We start from the raw sequence: 24,399 nt of genomic DNA, 5'->3' as shown, positions 1-24,399 counted from the left end.
AAAACAATAACAGAAAAAAAAAGAAAATCACAATAATAATCAAGATTACAAGAAATGGAAAAAAATCTTAGAACACTTACGTCTGCGACTTTCAGTTAAAGTTCATTACTTTCAAAGGATTTTTTGTCAAAAAGTTTCTTGTTGATTATATGTTATTATAGAAAGCGTAATAAGAAAATTCAGAAAACAGATTCTAAAAAACTTTGATTCTATGATATAGATTCTATTTTATATTTTTTATATTATTACATATTATATAGATTGTATTTTATACAAAAAAATTTATCCTTAAATAGAATTTGATAATTGAAAATTGATAATCTTTTAAGCAATCTATTACTTTTTTTTGTAGCAATATTTTTGGATTGACGTGTGAATAAATGATCTAACAATTACTTCTCTATACATTCTAGAGCAATTGATTTACAACGGAGAAAATATGGATAGGAATATATTGCAATTAAGACAAATGCACCTAGATTTATTGTTTCAAATACAATAGCATCAACTATCTGGAGGCAAAGCAATATCCAGGTTTTCTTATATGCGTGGGGGAAGGAGGGGGATTACAAAAAACTTTTAAAAATTCAGCAAAAACTTGTTTATATGTATTTTTGTTACGAGTCGGACAAACATTTCGGAAGGAGATTGGACCCCCATTTTTAAAACTATTTTCTGTCTGATTGATGAAAAGTTGGTAAAGATTTATCATTTTTATGCTATAGAAATAAAATCTTTGTAGTTTAAATTTCTGAATAGATACAGCCGAACATTACTTTCAAAATTTGTTGTCCTCATAAGGTACCTTCAGTCCGGTTAACTTAGTCTGAGAGTTTCAATCGTAAAAAAACAAGGTTTGGTGCATTTTGGGTTGCATGAATTGATTCAACCCGATTTTTTTAAAGTATTTTCTACTTTTATGCTCGTTTTGGCCAGTGTATATGCCCAAAAAGTTGCAACCCGATTGGAAACAAAACAAGTTTATCCCGTTTCGTGCGTTACGAATTTGAATATTAAAATCAATGGCTTTGTCTTAATCATGGGCGTAGGGAGGGGGGCAGGGGGCAGCTGCCCCCCCCCCCCTAGACCTTCAAATTTACATTAGATATGGCTGAAAGAGTAGATGGTTTGGAAAAAACAGTTGATAAAACTCCATAACACTATCGACTGCCCCCCCCCTAGACAATATGCTGCCTAATGCTGCCTACGCCCATGGTCTTAATTGATATCCCCTTGTCCCTGTCAACATCCTTTGAAAGTTTAAGACAATCGGAGAAAATAAATCTTGTTAGTCAAACAATCAAAATTTAAAATGCCTTTCTTTCTTGAGGTTTACCCGCCTCTGTCTATATTCTCTGTAATTTTCAAGTCCATCAGAGTTGGAATAAATGTTAGAGCTGGTTTTGGGTGAAATGATTCAGCCAAATTAGTTATAAGATTTTAAAATTTATTTGTCCCACAGTTCTGAATATGTATTTACAAAAAAAATTGTCTTTTGGCCATTTTTTGACTGAACAGGTTTTTTGTACATTAATGTTCCCGTGACCTTATAATTTACGGCTACCTGTTTCAAAACGTTCGGAAAAAATTATATATATATATATATATATATATATATATATATATATATATATATATATATATATATATATATATATATATATATATATATATATACTATTCTCTTTAATTTTTTTTTTGTATATTGGTTTCCTCAGCCTGAAGGACTTGAGGAAATTTTTTGAGCTGGACAAAAATGTTCTTATTAATTTTGGTTCCCAATGTAGGGGGTGAACAAACCCCAAGTTAAATTATCTTTACATTGGGTCCTTTTATATTATTACATTATTTACATTATTATCTTTACATAAATTATCTTTACATTTACATTAGATCCTAATATCATTCTTTCTCCCGACGAAAATGTATGGTCCCTTTATTCCAGACCACTTTGAAGCCTTCAATAGTACTTTTAACTACTTTATTGACAGTATGATAAATACCAAGTAGATAGGAATGATACAAGACTTAGATTTATAGATTTATAGATTTGTAGACTTGGATTTATAAACGCTTATAAAAGGAACAATTTAATTTTCAGGTATAGGGTCAGCACATAGGAAAACACATAAAAACTAATAATAAAACAAATAAAAGACATAAAAACAAATAATAAAACAAATAAAACACATAAAAACAAATAATAATTTAGGTTTTGAACCTATCCCAGTACCATCCCAGAGAAAAACACAAAAATTAAAACACTATTAAATTACAATAAATTACTTTACAGTGAAAATATACATGATATGAAAATTGCACAAGCAAAAGGCCGCATACTGACCATAGAATTCTTCTGTCCGGTCCGAATTTCATGTGAAACAAAATGTAACCTAAAAGAGAAATTTTTTAATCCTAAAATAATTAATTCAAAAAAAACTTATAGGTCTAAGGTATTATTTTTTTTAAAACGCAACATTCGGATAGAACCAAGCAGTGCAAACAGATAGGGAATGAAATGAAGTATCAGACAATTCACAGCAGCGACCTGTAAGTAAAGAGTCACTCGAATAAAGATTGAAACTCCCAAAAAATAAGTTTTTATAACAATACGTTTTGATATGTATTGTTATGAAAATAATAAAATACAACAAGTTATTAAAATTAGTTTTGATAAGTTTTGATAATTGTTTTTATGGTTATTCAAAATATACACAATTTCTCAGTTTTAAAGCTATCCATCAGAAGCTTTTAAAGAAAGAAGATTACGAATGCATAATTTGTTTTAATTGCGCATCTATTTTGTATTTACTTGTTTTAATTGCGAATCAGTTATTGTGGAGGAGAACCGGTGGTTTATTGTGTAGCATTGGGGGGGGGGGGTGCACCTGATGTCTCAAAGAGTGTATTTTTATACCCAAATTTTCCAACTGCTCTTGAACCTTCTGATAGATATGGAACGGTGTCTGGAGGAGGGGGGGTCAGAATTAATCTCCAATCTCCCTTCGTTTGGATTAAAACTTTTCCACCGGGGGGGGGGTATAGAAACAATGGTCCATAGAATATCAGGAATAGGGTCATTAGAAAGGAAATTTATAGTTCTACTGGCCTTTTTATTTAGCAATAAAGACTGTGCCACTGAACAGAGGTGGTTTCTGCCATTTTATGTCAGAAATGACAATTTGGGCCCTAAGGGTCCAAAAAAGCCATCGAGCAAAACTTCTAAATTTCTTAAGTTTAAAATTTGAAAAACTATGCATTGAGCCTCTCAGTTTCAGAGAGATTGGAGTGGCCGTGGAGTGGCACATTCATTTTTTAAAGATGCACTTAGTGCATTCAAAATATGTGGTTGCCACATATTTATGTGGTAACCCATATTTAATAAAATTTATTTTAAAGCTTCGTTTAACTTACTGTATTCATTTGAGGTTTGATAAAATCATGTATAGTGATGTATAATTGTGTATCACATATTATGGAGGAGGGTCGGTGGATCTTTTTTTGAGGGGGGGGGTACCTGAAGCTTGAAGAAGCTTTTTTTATGCCAAAATTTCCTAACTCTCCGCGGACCTTCAGATAGATATAGAAGGAGGTGTGGATAGGGAGTAAAATTAATCTCTAATTCCCTTTGATTCTCCGGAACATTTTCGGAATATGCCCGTAATATTGTGGCTAGTGGGTAATAGAACCTTTCATATCGCAGATAATCCTTTGGTATTTAATGTAAAATATTACAGTAAAATGCCAACTGGTATGAAATTAAAGAGGTGGGAGGGGCATCATAGGTTCTATCAGAAAATTTCCCAGGGGGGTCATGGCCTACCAGGACCTTTGTTTTCACCGAGGTTTAAATAGAAATATTTCTTATTTAACTATTTACATACATTGTTTACTACCTTTAATGTCTTGTTTTCTGTGGCTATTACCCTTTGCTTTCATATGAAAAGAACTTATGTTTTTTCCATTTAATTTTGCAATCATTGGTTATAATTTGAACATACCAAAAAAGCCATTTTTACAAGTGTAAGTGTAAGCTGTTTGAACTACAAAACGACTGAGTTTTTAAGTATATTTTTTACTTCTGCTAAGACATTGACAAGTTATAACTTGTTAATAATTATTGGTATTTGAGTTCATTTGAACTCGATGTACCAACTAATTGAAATCAATTCGATGATAAACTAACTACCCTAGCTTTGTTAATGTTATTGAGTTACAATCTCGTTGTGACAGCTGCAGCAATAGGGGTGACTTGGTAAAGAGCGATGTGTTTCCAGAATCTGCATGCAAGTGATAGTCTTGGAGACTGAAGGTTGCCATCCCTATTGAATTATTACTATTCCTAGTTCTGGGCGGGTGGAACTCCTACTTCAAGATGAAAAGTAGACTCATTCAATGGAAACTGAAAGATCTACTTCCGATCTTAATGGCCCAAAGTGACTCTAAGAAAGTACTGAGATTCTCTATGGCATCGAGTCAGAATTTTAAGACAAGCTTTTCCTCATAATAGTCAAAATGTCAAATAAATACGTCTCCAAGAAGGACAGTGCCAATGCAGCCGCTGGGGCAATGGCTCTAAATTATACTACACATTACCCATTGCTCAAAACTTGGTCTTGCTATTAAAAAAAAAAAGTTTTATTTTCCTGGGATATTTGATTTTAGGATCGATTTTTGTGATTATTTAATTTTTCTCTCTACTGAAAGTGGGTAGGAAATCAACAGATGTAGCTGGCTGGATATACTTTTTAGTTTGTAAAATTAAATTAGAAAATTGCTTTTTATCATCTGCTTTTCAGTGAAAGGCATTTAATAAGTTTTAGCATTTATTTTTAATTTGTTTTGTGTAAAAGCATAAATATATGAGGAGTCCTGACACAATGAAATTGCAGTCCATTTTGAAATAATTGAGGGGCTTGGTTCCATAACCAGCTAAGTCTTACTCGCTGCGAAATCTAATTAAGCGCAGATTTAAGGTAATAAGCTAAAGTCAGTTCTTACAGGAGCGTAACCCTTAGTTTCTAATTAGGAGTGACCAAATAGATATGTATGCGGTAAAATAAAAAAAGATTAAGAACAGCTTACGTAATGAAATGAGGTAGCTTTTATTGATTCACTTTTCCTCTATACTCATCTATTTTCTGGGCAATGTAGGATGTAACTTTTTCTATATTTTCTGATGTAAGCCATGAAGACGACATTAGACCTCCTCCATTCTTCCCTAATACTGGAGCCCTTAATGTTAAAGGGATTCCAAATGCACTAAGATCAAACTCTTGTCCGGAATCTTCACTAGCAACAAATAAATTTAAAGGCAAACCGGTGTAAATAAATGGTGCACTTAAGAGGAGGGCCCAGGCAACGATTACCACAGCCAAAGTTGCAGCAGCTAGTCCGTAAACAGCTTCATCAACAGCTTGAATCTTGTCTTTAGCCTTATGTTTTTCATGCTTCTGTAACTTCCCGGATAATCCAGTAGCCCCACCTAGCATGTTATCCCAAACTCCTTTCATTTTTAACTTTAGTTTTTCTTTTATCGTATCGCCCATTGGGAAGTAGTAATAGTAAACTCCTTCTGTATCATCATCTTGGTAACCATCTGCATTATTTCCGTAGGATGATTCTTTTGCAGGCTCGTTTCCATAGGTGTCTGTTTGTACCGGAGCTTGAGAGTAGCCTTGGTCTATAGGAAGGGATTGACTATTGTAAGATTGTTGATCATAGCTTGAACCACTTTGGCCAAAAGCAGGTTCACTTTTATAGTCTGTATTAGCTTCTAAGTACCTAAAAAAATAAATTATTAAATAAATATATTTAATTCAGTTTCATTAAAAAACGTTCACTTAAGGAAGTAGAAACTTATTAAAAGGTCAGTAGCGCTAACAGCTCTTTAAGTTCCCGCCTCTGCCTGAGCAGCTGGAGTCTCAACCGTTACATTAATATGGTCGTCGTCTGCTCCGCCTACCCACTTAAAAACCCCGCCGACTCATTTTCGACCTTGACGCAACTGCAAACGACTGGAAATGTCCCAGAGGTAGACCACACACAAGGTAGGTGGACGTCATCCGCCGTTGACTTATTTCTCCGAGCATTGACCCCAACTAAGCTGCAATCATCACCGAGAACATACCACTCTGGAGACAAGTAACGGCAATGAAGTTTGATGGGTTCTACCCTGGTGACGTTGCCGAGCAGGACCTTTACGTCAAGCAGAGGCCAGTACAAATGTGCACATAGTCCAAATGATATATGCTTCTTTTTGTAATAATCGTAGTTAAATATTTTTGCCATTATGACTTGAGCAGAAAAGAACTGTAACTGAGCTATACTTTCGAGAGGTTAATCATTGAGCCTTAATATCAGCACACAGATCAAATAGGAGATAGCTTTTCAACGGATATAGGCCTATTATGTTCTGGCACGCTTATTTGCATTTGCTCGGCTTTTCGTTTTTTTATTGGGTCTAATATTTTGCCGATAGTATTTTTTACAGTAAGTGAAGAGTTCCTGGAAACTACGATTTCCTTAGACATAAAACGGTGTCCCTGCGTACAATTGGCCCCAGCCCCTATGGAAAACATTTTTTCTTCCGTTTTTTTTTCCACATTTAGTTTTTTTCAACTAAGGTAAAAAGAGGGAGGTACTTTCAAACTTTAAGGTCAATTCACACCCTCCAATTGGCATCCATGGCAAGTGCAGAGGCTGGAAAATCTTATTCTTATTCTGGGTTGCTTATAATAATGCAAAGGGGACTTACAAACAACAAAAATAGAGCCAAACCAAGAATGAAAACTTTCAGTCAGTAGAAAGACCAGTATCAAACGCTTTGTGGTAATGAACTGTAAGTAAGAAGCGATGCGGCTAAATAGTAACCGAAACTCTAAGAAACAGAGTCTTGATAACAACAAGTATGTCAAAAGAATCAAATTTTGATGCTTATTCAAACTAAAGTTCATCAAGTTTAATGTTACCAATCAAAAGTTAAGACCCTGAAAATATTTTCCCAATTTCTTAAAAAGGGGGAAACACCCCCAAAGCATCAAGTGCTTTTAATGAAAGTCATACCGTCAGACTTAGCATATCAGACAACCCAACTGTAGAGGTTTCAAGCTCGGTAATACAAAAATGTGGAATTTTGCATTTTTTTGCCATGAGAAAAATCAGGGATGCGTTTTTATTTTATTTTTTTTCTCCAGGGGTGATTTTATCGAACCAGTGATCCTAGAAGATTGGAAAAGAGCTCATTTGATTAAGAATCGAACGTTCTAGTGCTATTTCCAAGGGACCAAAAATATCGGAGGGATTTCAATCTCCTCTCACGCTCATATTTTCCCAAAAGTTGCCCGATCAAATTTTAAGATAGCCATTTTGTTGAGCATAGTTGAAAGATCTAATAACTATGTTTTTGAGGGTGACTTGACCCACCAGAATTCCCTAGGGAAGGGTTTCAAGCTATGAACTTTGCCCATTATTTACATATATTTTTGGTTATTGGGAAGTAGACAGACATTTTTCGGGGTTGAGATTTTTCTGGCGGGGGAGGGCGTATGTGAGAGGATCTTGTTATGGAAGAATTTTTCGTTGGGTAAGGAAATTTTCATGGATGGGGAGCCGGATCTCCCGGTATTTTAAAAAAAACGATCAGAAATTAAATAATAAAAAGTTACTTTTTCACCTGAAAGTAATGAGCAACATAAAACTTAAAACGAACAGAAATTATTATTTACATGAGGGGGTCTAAGTTTTTCAGGCTAAAGTTTTTTTTAGATCTTTTAAAACAGCTTATTGTTCTAACCAAACGGCCCTTGTATTTCAGGAGTCACTCTTAAATGATTGCAACAAAAAGTCAACTCTTAGCTTAAAGAGCACCGTATCAAGGAGGGTTCAACCCCCCTCACATACGTAGAATTTCTGTTCGTTTTAAGTATTAATACTGCTTTTACTTTCAGTTGAAAAAACATTAATGAAAAATCAATGGATAATATATTTTCAGTACAACTAAAAAGAGTTGACTGAAAAGAAAAAAAAAATGTCATTCAAAAGCTGCTGCACAATAGAAAAATTAAACTTAATTAAAGATTTAATACCTACTGATATAATATAAAAGAAATCCAAATGATCTAAGCAGCAAAACTTTTTTTTTCAATGAATAAAGAACTTTTTTTAGATATATTACGTTTGCAGTACAACACAGTGATATTTTAGCTTTTAAAGGGCTTTTAACTAAAAAAAAGTGAGCTTTTAAACCAAAAAAACTGGACCCCCGCCCTTTTTCAAATTCGTACGATCAAAATTATGAGAAAGCCGTTTAGCTAAAACAAAAAAAGTAAAATTAATATGCACAATTCGTTTTAATTATTCATATAGCCTACGTTTAGCCAATTTCAAAACCTGCATTAATTCAAAAACGTTTAGAAATCAAACAAAAAAAAATAAGTTTTTTTTTAAAGAAAGTAAGGAGCGACACTTAAACTTAAAACGAATAGAAATTATTCCGTATATGAGGGGGTTTGCCTCCTCCTCAACACCTCGCTCTTTACGCTAAAGTTTAAAATTTCTCCTAATTCTTTAAGAACGACTTCTGAAACACTATGTTTGTTTAATTGGAACAATGAGAAGCTTTTTCAGAAGTACTAAAAAACTTTAAGCGTAAAGGGCGAGGAGGAGGCAACCCCCTTCATATATGGAATAAGTTCTGTTCGCTTATGTTTTAATGCCGCTCTTTGCTTTCTGTTAAAAAAAAAACTTTTTTTTTATTTAATCAGGTAAAAGCCCTCTTCTTATTTCTGATTAATTAAAAAAACTTTTTCCACAAAAGAAATTTTTCAAAGAACAGTAAAGAACTCCATTAAACAAAAAATAAGCAAAAATAAAATCAAATAATCTACCGAGCGTGAAACTACCACATATCAGCATCGATAAATAAATGAAACCCAAAATGAACAAATATTACAATAAATAACCGAGTCAAACTCAAAACGAGTAGAAATTAACATAACTTGGGCTCAAAACCCCTATACCTTCCCAAGCCCAAAACATAATTTGCACTTTCCTGAAAAAAATATAAATGTTTTTACTTTTGTAACTTTAATAAATCAAATAATCTTAACATTTTGATTACTAAATGTCAGTATATGTATATTAAACTGAAAAGGCACATTCATACCATTCGCAAAAAAAAAATCTGTTTACTTTCTTTGATAGCTTGGATGCACTTACGCTATTTCGATTTGGTTAAATTTTAAGAGCAGAAGTAGCCCCGAAAAGTTGAACAAAATACCCTCAGTTGGTCTTGAGATACTGCTGAGATGTCTTATTGGGATTTAGCATTGGCACAGTGCATTTTGATTTAATCTTATGGCAACATTTAGTTTTTAAACATAAAGTCAAATGGGAGGGTGGGTGTGGGAGGGGGATTGGTTTCCTTCCAATCACTGTCGACTATTAAAAAGGGCATCAACCCTTTCTATTTTCAATCGAATGGGCCCTTTTCGAAGTTCCTACGACAACTCCTTCAATACAAAGTGCCCTGGTCTAAACAACAACAACAACAACAAAAAAATACATTAATACCCACATCGATCTTTCATAGGCAGCACGCTAGCGCTGCCTAAGTAAAGAACGATGTGGGCACAATGTGTTGTTTTTTTTTTGGTTTTTCTCCATACCTGGGTACTTCGTATTGAAGGAGTTGCCGCAGAAAATTCAAAAAGGGCTCATTCGATTGGAAATTGGAGTGGCTAGTGCCCTTTTTAATAGTCGAAAGTGATTGGAGGGCAACTAACCCCCCCCCCTACACCCATAATTCCCCCAAACACATCCAACCAAAATGTTGAGATATCCATTTTGTTCAACGTAGTTGAACGTTCTGGAAATTAGGTCTTTAAGGATGACAACCCCTCCCACCACAGCCTTCAGGGCAAGGGTTGTAAGTTATGCCCTGGGGCATATAAAGTTTTTATTGAAAGTGTTGTCGTAGAAACTTCAAAAGGGCTCATTCAATTGAAAATTGAAAGGGCTAGTGCCTTTTTTAATAGTTGAAAGTGATTGGATAGCGACTAACGACCCTCTCACGCCCACCATTTTCCAAAACACATCCAATCAAAATTTTGAGATATCCATTTTGTTCAAACGAAGTTGAACGTTCTGGAAATTAGGTATTTTAGGATGATAACCCCCTCTGAACCCACACTGCAAGGATTTTAAGTTGTGCCGTTGGGGCTTACAAGGTTTATATAAAAAGTTATTGCATAAATCATAGGCAGCATGATCGCGCTGCCTAAGTAAAGAACCAGGACACTCGAGAACGAGACAAAAATCGGGGACTAAGTAAAAAGTAGGACACTCCCCCACATCCCTCAGGGCAAGGGTTTTAAGTTATGCCATGGGGGCATATAAGAACGATCTTGGCACAATGTAGAATTTATTAATTTTTTCCTTTTGAGCAGGGCACTTCGTATCGAAGAAGTTGTCGTAGAAACTTCGAAAAGCGCCCATTCAATTGGAAATTGGAGTGGCTTGTGCCCTTTTTAACATTCGAAAGTGATTGGAAGGCGACTAAAACCCTTCTTACGCCCACCATTTCCCCAAACACATCCAATCAAAATTTTGAGATAGCCATGCTGTTTAGCGTAGTTGAAAGTTCTGGAAATTCGGTCTTAGAGGATGACAACCACCCTAACAGACCTTAGGGTAAGGGTTGTAATTTATGCCCTGGAGGCATATAAGGTGCTTACAGAAAGCGTTGTCGTTTCAAAAAGGGCTCATTCGATTGGAAATCGAAAGGCCTAGTGCCCATTTCAATAGTTGAAAGTGATTGGAAGGCTTGACATTTTTATAGTAAAGATCGAAGTGGGTATAATGTATTCTTTGTTGTTGTTGTTGTTGTTGTTTAGACCAGGGCACTTTGTATCGAAGGAGCTGTCGTGGGAACTTCGAAAAGGGCTCATTCGATTGAAAATAGAAAGAGCTGATGCCCTTTTTAATAGTCGAAAGTGATTTGAGGGCAACTAATCCCCCTTCCACTCCCACCCTCCCACGCCCATCCTCCCAAGCCAACCCTCCCATTTCTGCTCTTAAATTTAATCAAATAAAAATAGTGTAAGTGTATCCAAGATATCAAAGAAAGTAAACAGATTTTTTTTGCGAATGGTATCAAGTTTTCCATTTCAGGTCAACTAGAGGAGGTATGAAACAAAATTAAACAGTACTATTTGTGTCCAGATATTTAAAAAGGTGTATTTTTCTCTAGCATAGAAATAGCAGGCCAAACTATAAAGTCTTAAAAAACAAATAGATTTAAAGCATTATCTTCTTTTTCCCTGTAAAAACTATGTCAATATAAAACGAGCAGAAATTAATTTAAAAAATTTTTTCCACAAAATAAGTTTTCCAAAGAAAAGTAAAAAACTCCATTAAACAAAAAATGAGCAAAAATAAAATCAAATAATCTACCAAGCGTAAAACTACCACAAGTCAGCATCGATAAATAAATGAAACCCGAATCGAATAGAAATCATAGGCAGCGCGCTAGCCCTGCCTAAGTAAAGAACGATGGTGGCACAATGTGTGTTTTTTTTTTCTCCATACCCGGGCACTTCGTATCGAAGGAGCTGTCGTAGAGACTTCGAAAAGGGCTCATTCAATTGGAAATTAGAGTGGCTAGTGCCTTTTTTAATAGTCAAACGTGATTGGAGGGCAACTAGCCCTCCCCCACACCCATCATTCCCCCAAACACATCCAATCAAAATTTTGAGATAGCCATTTTGTTCAGCCTAGTTGATTTCCAGAAATAAAATATCTTTTTGAGGAGGACGCTCCCCACAACCCTCGGGGCAAGGGTTTTAAGCTATGCCCTGAGGGCATATAAGATCAATGTTGACACAATGTGCAGTTTATTATTTTTTTTTCTTTAAAACAGTTCACTTCATATAGAAGGGGTTGTCGCAGAGACTTCAAAAGGGGTTCGTTCGATTGGAAATGGAGAGTTCTAGTGCCCTTTTTAATAGTCGAAAGTGATTCGAGGGCAACTACCCCCCCCCCCACCCCTCACGCCAATTATTCCTCCAAACGCATCCAATCGAAATTTTTAGATGGCTATTTTGTTCAGTGTAGTTGATTTCCAGATAGAAAATGTGTTTTTGAGGAGTATACTCCCCCACAACCCTCAGGGCAAGGGTTTTAAGTTATACCCTGAGGGCATATAAGGTTTTTATAGAAGGTGTTGTCGTAGAAACTTCAAAACAGGCTCATTCAATTGGAAATTCAAAGGGCTAGTGCCCTTTTTAATAGTCGAAAGTGATTGGAGGGCAACTAGCCCCCCCCACGCCCATCATTCCCCCAAACACATCCAATCAAAATTGTGAGATAGCCATTTTGTTCAGCGTAGTTGATTTCCCGATAGAAAACATGTTTTGAGGAGGATACTTTCCCACAACCCTCGGGGCAAGGGTATTAAGTTATGCCCTCGGGCCATATAAGGTTTTTATATAAAGCGTTGTCGTAGAAACTCCAAAACAGGCTCATTCGATTGGAAATTCAAAGGGCTAGTGTCCTTTTTAATAGTCAAAAATGATTGGAGGGCAACTAAACCTCCTCCCCCACGCACATCATTAAACCAAACACATCCAATCAAAATTGTGAGATAGCCATTTTGTTCAGCGTAGTTGATTTCCACATAGAAAATATGTTTTTGAGGAGGACATTCCCCCACAACCCTCGGGGCAAGGGTTTTAAGTTATACCCTGGGAGCATACAAGGTTTTTATAGAAGCCGATGTCGTAGAAACTTCAAAACAGGTTCATTCGATTGGTAATTCAAAGGGCTAGTGCCATTTGTAATAGTCGAAAGTGATTGGAGGGCAACTAGCCCCCCCACGCCCATCATTTCCCCAAACACACCCGATAAAAATTTTGATATAGCCATTTTGTTCAGCGTAGCTGATTTACAGATAGAAAATATCTTTTGAGGAAGAAACTCCCCCACAACTCTCGGGGCAAGGGTTTTAAGTTATGCCCTCGGGCCATATAAGGTTTTTATAGAAGGAGTTGTCGTAAAAACTCCAAAACAGGCTCATTCGATTGGAAATTCAAAGGGCTAGTGTCCTTTTTAATAGTCAAAAATGATTGGAGGGCAACTAAACCTCCTCCCCCACGCACATCATTAAACCAAACACATCCAATCAAAATTGTGAAATAGCCATTTTGTTCAGCGTAGTTGATTTCCAGATAGAAAATGTGTTTTTGAGGAGGAAACTCCCCCACAGCCCTCAGGGCAAGGGTTTTAAGTTATGTCCTGGGGTATATAAAGTTTTTATAGAAGGCGTTGTCATAGAAACTTCAAAAGGGGCTCATTTGATGAAAATTCAAAGGGCTGGTGACCTTTTTAATAGTCGAAAGTGATTGGAGGGCAACTAGCCCCCCCATGCCCATCATTCCCCCAAACACCTCCAATCAAAATTTTGAGATAGCCATTTTGTTCAGCGTAGTTGATTTCCAGATAGACAATATCTTTTTGAGGAGGACACTCCCAACAGCCCTCAGGGCAAGGGTTTTAAGTTATGTCCTGGGGTATATAAAGTTTTTATAGAAGGCGTTGTCATAGAAACTTCAAAAGGGGCTCATTTGATGAAAATTCAAAGGGCTGGTGACCTTTTTAATAGTCGAAAGTGATTGGAGGGCAACTAGCCACCCCACGTCCGTCTTTCCCCCAAACACATCCAATCAAAATTTTGAGATAGCCGTTTCGTTTAGCGTAGGCTAGTCGATTTCCAGATAGAAAATATGTTTTTGAGAAGGAAACTCCCCCACAACCCTCAGGGCAAGGGTTTTAAGATATGCCCTGGGGGCATAAAAGGTTTTCATGGAAGGCACTGTCGTAGAAACTTCAGAAAAGGCTAATTCGGTTGGAAATTCAAAGGGCTAGTGCCCTTTTTTAATAGTCACAAGTGATTGGAGGGCAACTAGCCCCCCCCCCCTCCAACGTCCATCCTTCCCCCAAACACATCCAATCAAAATTTTGAGATAGCCATTTTGTTCAACGTAGTTGATTTCTAGGTATAAAATATGTTTTTGAGGAGGATACTCCACCACACCCCTAAGGATAAGGGTTTTAAGTTATATCGTGGGGGCATATAAGGTTTTATAGAAAGTGCTGTCGGAGAAACTACAGAAGGGGGCTCATTCGATTTGAAATTCTAAGGGCTAGTGCCGTTTTTAATATCCGAAAGTTAACAGTAATATTTTTTGTTGTGGTTGTTGTTTAGACCAGGGCACTTCGTATCGAAGGAGTTGTTGTGGGAACTTCGAAAGGGGCTGGCTCATTTGATTGAAAATAGAAAGGGCTGATGCCCTTTTTAATAGTCGAAAGTGATTGGAGGGCAACTAATCCCCCTTCCACTCCCACCCTCCCATTCGTCCATTATGTTTAAAAACTAAATGTTGCCTTAAGATTAAATCAAAATGCACTGTGATAATGCAAATTCCCAATAAGGCATCTCAGCAGTATCCCAAGAACGCCTGAGGGTATTATGTTCAAACTTTCGAGGCTACTTCCGCTCTTAAAATTTAACCAAATCAAAATAGTGTAAGTGTATCAAACCTATCAAAGAGAGTAAACAGATTTTTTTGCAAATGGTATCAAGTTTTCAATTTCAGGTCAACTAGAGGAGGTATGAGACTAAATTAAACAGTACTATTTGTGTCCAGATTTTTAAAATGGTGTATATTGTTAAAAATTGCTGAAAATTTTTCTCAAGCATACAAATAGCAGGCCAAACTATAAAGTCTTAAAAAACGAAAAGATTTAAAGTGTTATTTTCTATTTACCTAAAAAGACTATGTCAGTATAGAACGAACAGAAATTAATTAAAAAAACTTTTTCCACAAATAAGTTTTTCAAAGAAAAGTAAAGAACTCCATTAAACAAAAAATGAGAAAATATAGAAACAAATAATCTATCGAGCTCGAAACTACCACAAATCAGCATCGATAAATAAATGAAACCCAAAACGAACAGAAATTATAATAAATAACCGAGTCAAATTCAAAAAGAGCGGAAATTAAAATAAGTTGGGCGCAAAACCCCTATGCCTTCCAAGGCCAGAACAAAATTTGCACTTTACTGAAATTACAAATGAATGTGCATTGTCAGTTTAATATACATATACTGATATTTAGTAATCAAAATGTTAAAATTATTTGATTTATTAAAGTTATAAAAGTAAAAACATTTGTACGTTGTATATGTATATTAACTGACAATACACATTCATTTGTATGTTTCAGTAAAGTGCAAATTTTGTTCTGGCTTTGGGAAGGCATGGGGGTTTTGCGCCCAACTTATGTTAATTTTTGTTCGTTTTGAGTTTGACTCGGTTATTTATTGTAATTTCTGTTCCTTTTGGGTTTCATTTATTTATCGATGCTGATTTGTGGTAGTTTCACGCTTGGTAGATTATTTGATTTTTATTTTGCTCATTTTTTGTTTAATGGGGTTCTTTACTTTTCTTTGAAAAACTTATTTTGTGGAAAAAGTTTTTTAAATTAATACTATAAAAATGTCAACCCTTCAAATCACTTTCGACTATTAAAAAGGGCACTGGGCCTTTCAATTTCCAATTGAATGAGCCCTTTTTGATCTTTTACGACAACACTTCCTATAAACACCTTATATGCTCCCAGGGCATAAATTACAACCCTTACCCTAAGGGCTATGAGGGTGGATGTCATCCTCTAAGACCTAATTTCCAGAACTTTCCACTACGTTAAACAAAATGGCTATCTCAAAATTTTGATTGGATGTGTCTGGGAAAATGGTGGACGTGAGAGGGGCATTAGTCTTTCTCCAATCACTTTCAACTATTAAAAAAGGCACTAGTCCATTCAATTTCCAATCAAATGAGCCCTTTTGAAGTTTCAACGACACCACTTTCAATAAAAACCTTATAAGCCCCCAGAGGATAACTTACAAACCTGGCCCTGAGTTTGGGGGAATGGTGGGCGTGACAGGGGGTTAGTTACTCTCCAATCACTCAACTATTAAAAAGGGCACTAGCCCTCTTAATTTCCAATTGAATGAGCCCCTTTTGAAGTTTTTACGACAACTCTGTCATTAAAAACCTTATATGCCCCCATGGCATAACTTACAACCTTTGCCCTGGGGACTCTGGGGAGTTTGTCATCCTTAAATACATAATTTCCAGAACTTTCAACTACGTTGAATAAAATGGTTATCTCTAAACTTTGATTGAATGTGTTTGGTGAAATGGTGGGCGTGAAAGGGGGGTTAATTACTCTCTACTCACTTTCGATTGTTGAAAAGGGCAATTTTAATTTCCAATCAAATGAGCCCTTTTTGAAATTTCTACAGCAACTTTCCATATAAACTTTATATGCCCCCATGACATAACTTACAACCCGTGCACTGAGGGCTCTGATGGGGATATCATCCTAACAGACCTAATTTCCAAACTGGAACAAAATGGATATCTCAAATTTTGATTGGATGTGTTTGGGGAAATGGTGGGCGTAATGGTGGGAAAGTTGCCCTTCAATCATTTTCGACCAATTAAAGGGCACTAGCCCTTTCATTTTTCAACTGAATGAGCCCTTTTTGATGTTTTTACAACATCGCTTTCTATAAAAACCTTACATGCTCCCAGGGCATAACTTACAACCCTTGCCCTGAGGGTTGGGGGGGGGGGGATGGGTTGTCATCCTTAAAGACCTAATTTCCAAAACTTTCAAATACGTTGAATAAAATGCCTGTCTAAAATTTTTTGATTGGATGTGTTTGGGGAAAAGGTTGGCGTGAGAGGGGGTTAGTTGCCCTCAAATCACGTTCGACTATTAAAAAGGGCACTAACCCTTTGAATTTCCAATCGAATGAGCCCTTTTTCAAGTTTCTACAACAAAGGTTTCAACAAAACCTTATATGCCCCCAGGGCATAACTTATAGCCACTGCCCTCAAGACTGTGGGGGAGTATCCTGCTCAAAGGTATAATTTTCTAAACTTTAAACTGCGTGGAAAAAAATGGCTATCTCAAAATTTTGATTGGATATGTTTGGGGAAATTGTGGGCATGGAAGGGGTGTTAGTTGCCTTCTAATCACTTTCAACTATTAAACAGGGCACTAACCCTCTGAATTTCCAATCAAATGAGCCCCTTTTCAAGTTTCTACGACAAAGATTTCAATAAATCCTTATATGCCCCCAGGGCATAACTTATATCCCTTGCCCTGTGGGCTCTGGGGGAGTGTCCTCCTCAAAAATATAATTTCTATCTGGAAATCCACAACATTGAACAAAATGGCTATCTAAAAATTTTGATTGGATGTTTTTGGGGAAAAAATTGGTGAGAGAGGGGGGCTAGTTGCCCTCAAATCACTTTCGACTATTGAAAAGGACACTAGCCCTTTGAATTTCCAATCGAATGAGCCCTTTTTCAAATTTCTACGACAAAGATTTCAATAAAAACTTATAGGCCCCCAGGGCCTAACTTATAACCAGTGCCCTGAAGACTGTGAGAGAAGTACCCTGCTCAAAGATATAATTTCCTGAACTTTAACTGCGTGGAACAAAATGGCTATCTCAAAATTTTGATTGGATGTGTTTGGGGAAATGGTGGGCGTGGAAAGGGTGTTAGTATCCTTCCAATTACTTTTGACTATTAAAAGGGCACTAGCCATTTCAATTTCTAATCGAATGAGCCCTTTTTGAAGTTTCTACGACAACGCGTTCTATAAGAAATTTTTATGCCCCCAGGGCATAAATTACAACCCTTGCCCTGAGGGATGTGAGGGGGTCGTGGTCCTCAAAGACCTAATTTATAAAACTTAAAACTACGCTGAATAAAATGGCTATCTCAAAATTTTGATTGGATGTGCTTGGGGGAAAAGGTGGGCGTGAGAGTGGGATTAGTTGCCCTCCAATCACTTTCGACTATTAAAAAGGCCACTAGCCCTTAAAATTTCCAATCAAAAGAGCCCTTTTTTGAAGTTTCTACGACAATGCCTTCTATAAAAACCTTATACGCCCCCAGGGCATAACTTACAACTCTTGCCCTGAAGACTGTGGGAAGTGTCCTCCTCAAAAAAAATTCTATATGGAAATCAACTACGCTAAAAAAAATGACTATCTCAAAATTTTCATTGGATGTGTTTGGGGGAATTATGGGCGTCGGGGGTGGGGTCTAATTGCTCTCGAATCACTTTTGACTATTAAAAAGGGCACTAGCCCTTTGAATTTCCATTCAAGGGTATATCATCCTCAAAGACCTAATTTCCAAAAATTTCAACTACGTGTAACAAAATGGATATCTCAAAATTTTAATTGGATCTGTTTGGGGAAATGGTGGGCGTGAGAGGGGGGTTATTTGCCCTTCAATTACTTTTGAATATCAAATAAGGAACTAGCCCTTTCAATTTCCAATCGAATGAGCCCTTTTTGAAATGTTTACAACAGCACTATCTATAAGAACCTTATATGCTCCCAGGGCATAACTTACAACCCTGGCCCTGAGGGCTCTGATGGGGTTATCATCCTCAAAGACCTAATTTCCAAGACTTTTAACTAAGTTGAACAAATAGCTATCAAAAAATTTTTATTGGATGTTTTTGGGAAAAGCTGGGCGTGAGAGGGGGGTTAAATGTCTTCCAATCACTTTTACTATTAAAAGGGCACTAGCCCTTTGAATTTTCATTCAAATGAGCCCTTTTTCATGTTTCTAAGACAAGGCTTTCAATAAAAACCTTATATGCCCCCAGGGTAAAACTTACAATCCTTTCCCCAAGAGCCGTGGGGGAGTGTCATCCTTAAAGTTATAACTTCCCGACCTTGCAACTACTTTGAACAAAATGGCTATCTAAAAATTTTTATTGGATGTGTTTTGATAAATGGTGGGCGTGAAAGGGGTGTTAGTTGCCTTTGAAACACTTTCGACTATTAAAAAGGGCACTAGCCCTTTGAATTTCCAATCGAACGAGCTTTTCTGGAATTTTCTACGACAACGTTTTCTATAAAAACCTAATATGCCCCCAGGGCATAATTTACAACCCTTGTCCTGAGGGCCGTGGGGAAGTGTCCTCCTCAAAAACATAATTTCTATCAGGAAATCAAATACGCTGAACAAAATGGCATCTCAAATTTTTGATTGGATGTGTTGGGGGAATGGAGGGCGTGGAAGGGGTGTTAGTTGCCTTCCAATCATTTTCGACTGCTAGAAAGGCGACAAGCCACTCCAATTTCCAATCGAATGAGTCCTTTTCGAAGTTTCCACGACAACTCCTTTGATCCAAAGTGGCCTGGTCTAGAACAAAAAAAAATATTACATAGTGCCGACATCGTTCTTTACTTAGGCAGCGCGATTGCGATGCCTATCATAATTTTTGCTGGTTTCAAGTGTAACCTGATTATTCTTTTTAGCGCCAGTTCGTTTAAAGATTGCTTATTCATTCATGGCGATATCTGTTATTTCTACGTTTAATCTGATTATTATTACTAATTTCAGATAATTTTAGGCTTAATTATTGATGGTAGATTTGTTTGCTTTGAGTTGGACTTACTATAAGAATTTAACTCTGACCATTTTACACCCTTGTTCATTTTACGCTCTGTTCATTTTACGGTTCTTTTTAAAATTGATTGAAGTGAAGACTTTTAAATCGAATATACAGTAAAGGATGATATATTGACGAAAATGTGTAATTATGAAGGATCACTTGGAACGGATAATAAACATTTGATCATGGTACAAATTTTTGTGCAGAGACTTGAATGCACATGTATTTAAAAAAATGAAAGCGAAGAGCAGCATTAAAACTTAAAAAGAACTTAAATGATTCTGTATATGAGAGCGTTTACACTACATTTTATTAACTCTTTACTGAAAGTATTTTAAGGGCCACAAATTTGGCGAATTTGTAATCAAAGGTGCCAAAAAAGAGAGTGCCCTCTTTTCTTATTGATGCTTGTAATTCATCAACAACAAAAAGTTTGTCCATTATCTTGCTATACGTCAAGAGTCAGGAGGACTTTGTCTAAAAAGTCACTAAATTTTGTTTCTATTTACTCTCGTATAAATATTATATTTAATTCCAAAATAAAAGAGAAATAAGCAAGTTTCAGTCGAGTGGGGATAATAGAATTTCTTTTTTCATTGACAGCCAAAGTTGAATTTCAAATTCCAACTTTTCTAATTTCAGCTATTATGAACCAAGGCCGTATCCAGGGAGAAGGTTGGTGGATTTGAACCCTCACCCCCCCCCCCCAATTATTTTTGTCCGACTCGTAAAACGTATTAAAAATGAATATAAGCAAATTTTTAATGCGTTTTTTGTAGTTTTCGTACCCCCCCCCCCCCCGAAAAAAAAATCTTCGATACGGCCCTGTTACGAACACATAATTTTTCCTCCTAATTCTGAATGTAAAACTTTTTATATTTCTGCTGAGGTGCAAGCAAACAATGGGGTACCTCAGCGCACGTTAGTCGAAAAGATTTATAAACAATAAATAAAATGTGTACATACGGGTCAAGATAAGTATCCTTTCCTTGTAGGGAGCTGAGGGGGCTATAGAAACCATCTCTATCTATTCCTCCATCATAATCATCATTGACATTTTTAGTATCAGCAGTAAAAATACCGCTAATCCCTATTGCTAGAATTAATACAGCATAACTCACCATTTCATACCTAAAAATCGGAAATTGTATAATTAATTTACTGTGTATAAATTCTCAAGACAGTAACATGGCATTTTATTTATATGCAATTCCATATAAAGTGGCTTATTGTTATTATTTCAGATTTTTTAATTTATATATTTAATTCATATTCAAATACATATGTTTGAATATTTAAATACATACTTATTTATTTCTTGTATGTCATTGAATTTATTGATATATATATATATATATATATATATATATATATATATATATATATATATATATATATATATATATATATATATATATATATATATATATATATATATATATATATATATATATATATATATATATATATATATATATATATATATATATATATATATATATATATATATATATATATTTAAAATTTATTCAAAATTTTGTGTTTTTGCATTAAACAAGCTATTCCCCGTTTTGAAATTCAAAGAAGAGGCTTATGGGCGGCTTGTGTCCCTTCTCCCGCAAACCAAATCTCAATCTCAACCAATCCTCAACTAATTCCAACCAAATCTCAATTTACTTGATAATTTCTTATGTTTTCTCTATAATGCACCGATTTTTTCCAGAATTTTTTTTAAATCACACCCTCCTGTAATACTTCAGCATCCCCACTTCTCCTAAATTATTACTTTCCTTCGAAAATAAGAAAAACACCAGAGTAGGCCTTTGTTTGAGTCGGAAGGTAGCCTACAGATATGTTTTGCTATAGTAAAGATTGTTTACATTTTTCCATGAAATATTTCCTGTGAAAATTTATATGCTAAATATTGTGAAATACAAAATAAACAGAATTAAGGATTTGGTACTCTTCGGACCTAAACATAATTTAGGATTTAGTACTATTCAAGTATAAACATATTTCAGGACCTAGATAGAATTCAGGATTTGACGCTATTCAGACCTAAGTGGAATTCAGGATTTGTAACTATTATCCATAACCCCTTGAAGCTATAGAAGGGATTTTATACGCTACATTAAAAATTGTACTCATATTTGATCGGGAATTAAAAGTGTCGAATCAGTTTTCTTATCCAATACGATCCACTCAACTTATCATCATGGTTGCAACATGATGTTGCAACCGGTTACCCTAGCGGTAACCGGGCACCCGCACTTTAAATTGAATCAGGCAAATTGTATTAAGTGAAGTCTTTGGTTGAGAGTCCAAGCGTGTTTCCTGTGTGCGCTTCGCGCACACAGGGAGAGTATTTTTCAAACGAGGTCGAGGCCGAAGGCCTCGACCGAGTCCGTTGATTTTGAACTGAAGTTATCAAGTATTTTACAATATGTTGTATAGGTTGCATCAAGACTGGGCTGGGTAACTGTAGGACAGAGAATTGTCAAGACAGATAGTCCAAGTAATTGAGAGGCAAATGTTTAAATGGCTGGGGCACGGGTAAATGGCAGGAGTATGCATGACTCTCTTATTGGACACATACTTGTCAGGTTAGTTTTTGGAAAGGCATGCCTGCCTAGAGTCTTCGGCATGCTGATCAAGAATTCAAAAAGAGGTAAACAAGGCAAACCCGCCTATGGTCTTAAAAAGAATTTAAAATTGACATAGGACCATAAATTTGCTTGAAGTAAGAGGCAAACAATCGTTTAAAGCCATCTTTATCTTTTAAATAGTATCTATTCGTTGCCTAAGCTTAGCCCCACATTCTGAAAAAAATTGAATTTTTCACAAATTTTTAAAATTTTTGGGTCACTTGCCAGAGACTCTGGGCAGGTGAGGTGGGCACCTCCAAAAATTGTCCCAACTTCCACTCTCGCCTTAGAATTTATTCACGGATACCTAAAACTGTCAACGGTTAGACTGTTGCCCTAGCGGTAACCATGCCATGCGGTAACCAGTAAGTAGCGGTAACCAGCGGTAAACTTCCTATTGAAAAAAATTGAAACCTAACAGTGATTCAGAAATGGTAACTATTATTTCGGTTCGCCTTGAAAGTAAAAGAACATTGCGAAAAGAAATGTATGGTGATTTCAAAAAAGAGCGTGAAACCCCTGGAATATGGCGTCAGATAAAAATGAAAACTAAACCATCAGAATCAGCATAGTCAAAAAATTGTATGGGGAAATTACAGTCCCTCACCTTGAAAAACAAGGAAAATAACTTTTTTGCATGGGTAGCCCTGATCTGTCTCCCGTTTTTTTGTTTTTTTTTCTTTTTTTCCAGGGATAGAATACTAGAATATCATGAAGAGATAATCAATTGCTCCTTTAAGATATATTTCTCATATTTACGTGCTTTTTATAAATTCCACCATCTGCAAGAGCCATATGGCACAAAAAAAGACACTTTTTGTGCCATTTTTCGAGGGGTGGGGCTAACGGGCTACCAGGACATTGTAGACAGATTTTTAATATCTCATATAATAGTCCTTACTCATATATACTTTCTTAATATAAATTTCACCCTCTGCAGGTTCAACGGTACTAAAAACGGCACTTTTGGTGCCATGTCTCAAGTGGAAAACCTGGGGCTCGTGGTCACCAGAACTCTTTAGAGTGATGTTTAATGGTACATTTGAAATATATTGCTCATATCTACTTGATTTTTATCAAATTCTATCATCCTTAAGTGCGATATAGTACTTAAAACAACACTTTTGGTGTCACTTCATAGTTTTGGTGTCAGTTCATAATTTCTGAATATATTCTTAGCAGATCACATAATCGACACCCCAGCCAGTGGCGTAAAGTCGTAAGAATCCTGGTGGGAGGGGCGAAGTTGGAGCCAATTTTCCAAAATCAAGTGAAAATGACAGAGAAAACTAAAAGCCACATAAAGCTACATCATAATAAAAAAGGTAAAGTTTTACTAAAAAAAAAACTGCCCCTTTTCTGTGGATGCTTGAATTATGTCGGCTTATCTTATTTTTGACAATATTTTTGGAGAAACCGAATTTCAGCGGGGGTGGGGGAAAACTGAGATGTGGGGGGGGGGTATTTGTCCCCTCTTGCAATAGCAAACTACGTCCCTGGTCCCAACACCTTGTCACTTAGGGGTTGGACAAATATAATCATGTGATTCTGAAACCACTCAAAGTTGTATATTAAAGAAGGATTATTTGCTGCTATATTTACTTATTCATATTATATACTTATTTTTACTATTTAATAGACAGGATATAATTATTTGAAATGTAAGGCCTACAGAGAAATTATAGTACTAAAAAACCTATCTGCATTTTTTCTGTGATATTTTTTTTAGTTATCAGTTTACATTCCAAAATTTTTTTTGTTTACGACTATTCTACACCTGTATGTCTAAAGTTTTTAGTGTTGGTCAGGGGGTTGTTTGGTGAAATAAGTTGGAGATACAAAAATTTGCTTATGTTTTTAAAACATTAAAAATCTTCTTTAGAAAAATAGTTACTTGTAGAACGCCAAGGAAATCGATGCACGATAAAAACCTCAAAAATTATTTCTTGGTGTGCCGTTCCTTTCTAATGTAGAAGAGCACATGTTTTCTTGTCGGCTTAAAACGACAAAAAAACGACTAATCTTTAAATCGAATTGTTAAAACGACGTTAAAACGACTTAAAAACGACTTGTCGGCTTAAAACTGTTTTCTTGTCGGCTTGTCTTAAAACCTTAAACAGAAATCAATGTGGATTCCAATGTTGGAATAACCAGCAAGTTCCACACTACTTTCCTGTTCTCTGTGCCTAGACATG

At 35.9% G+C, this 24,399-nt stretch overlaps 1 protein-coding gene across 3 annotated transcripts in view; it reads right to left on the bottom strand.

Annotated features, from left to right (window-relative positions):
* Positions 1 to 1,998: 1,998 nt before the first annotated feature.
* LOC148943304 (uncharacterized) overlaps positions 1,999 to 24,399 on the bottom strand; it is a 37,165-nt gene continuing 14,764 nt past the window's right edge. For 2 of the 3 annotated variants that reach the window (XM_089101062.1, XM_089101063.1), the window contains exons 2-4: positions 20,526 to 20,690; positions 5,086 to 5,784; positions 1,999 to 2,393 (exon numbers count right to left, since the gene is read on the bottom strand). In XM_089101062.1, the coding sequence (XP_088957188.1) occupies positions 5,106 to 5,784; positions 20,526 to 20,683 (837 nt within the window). In that variant the 5' untranslated portion in view covers positions 20,684 to 20,690 and the 3' untranslated portion in view covers positions 1,999 to 2,393; positions 5,086 to 5,105. The remainder of the gene's footprint in view (positions 2,394 to 5,085; positions 5,785 to 20,525; positions 20,691 to 24,399) is intronic. The other variant, XM_089101061.1, reaches the window with a different exon arrangement.

The sequence above is a fragment of the Artemia sp. Qi Xiang Cuo genome, chromosome 15 (genome assembly GCF_049724085.1).
Source record: "Artemia sp. Qi Xiang Cuo chromosome 15, ASM4972408v1, whole genome shotgun sequence".
Lineage (NCBI taxonomy): Eukaryota > Metazoa > Arthropoda > Branchiopoda > Anostraca > Artemiidae > Artemia > Artemia sp. Qi Xiang Cuo.
Note: the sequence above shows the minus strand (reverse complement) of the source record. Positions and strands in the feature narration are given on the sequence as shown.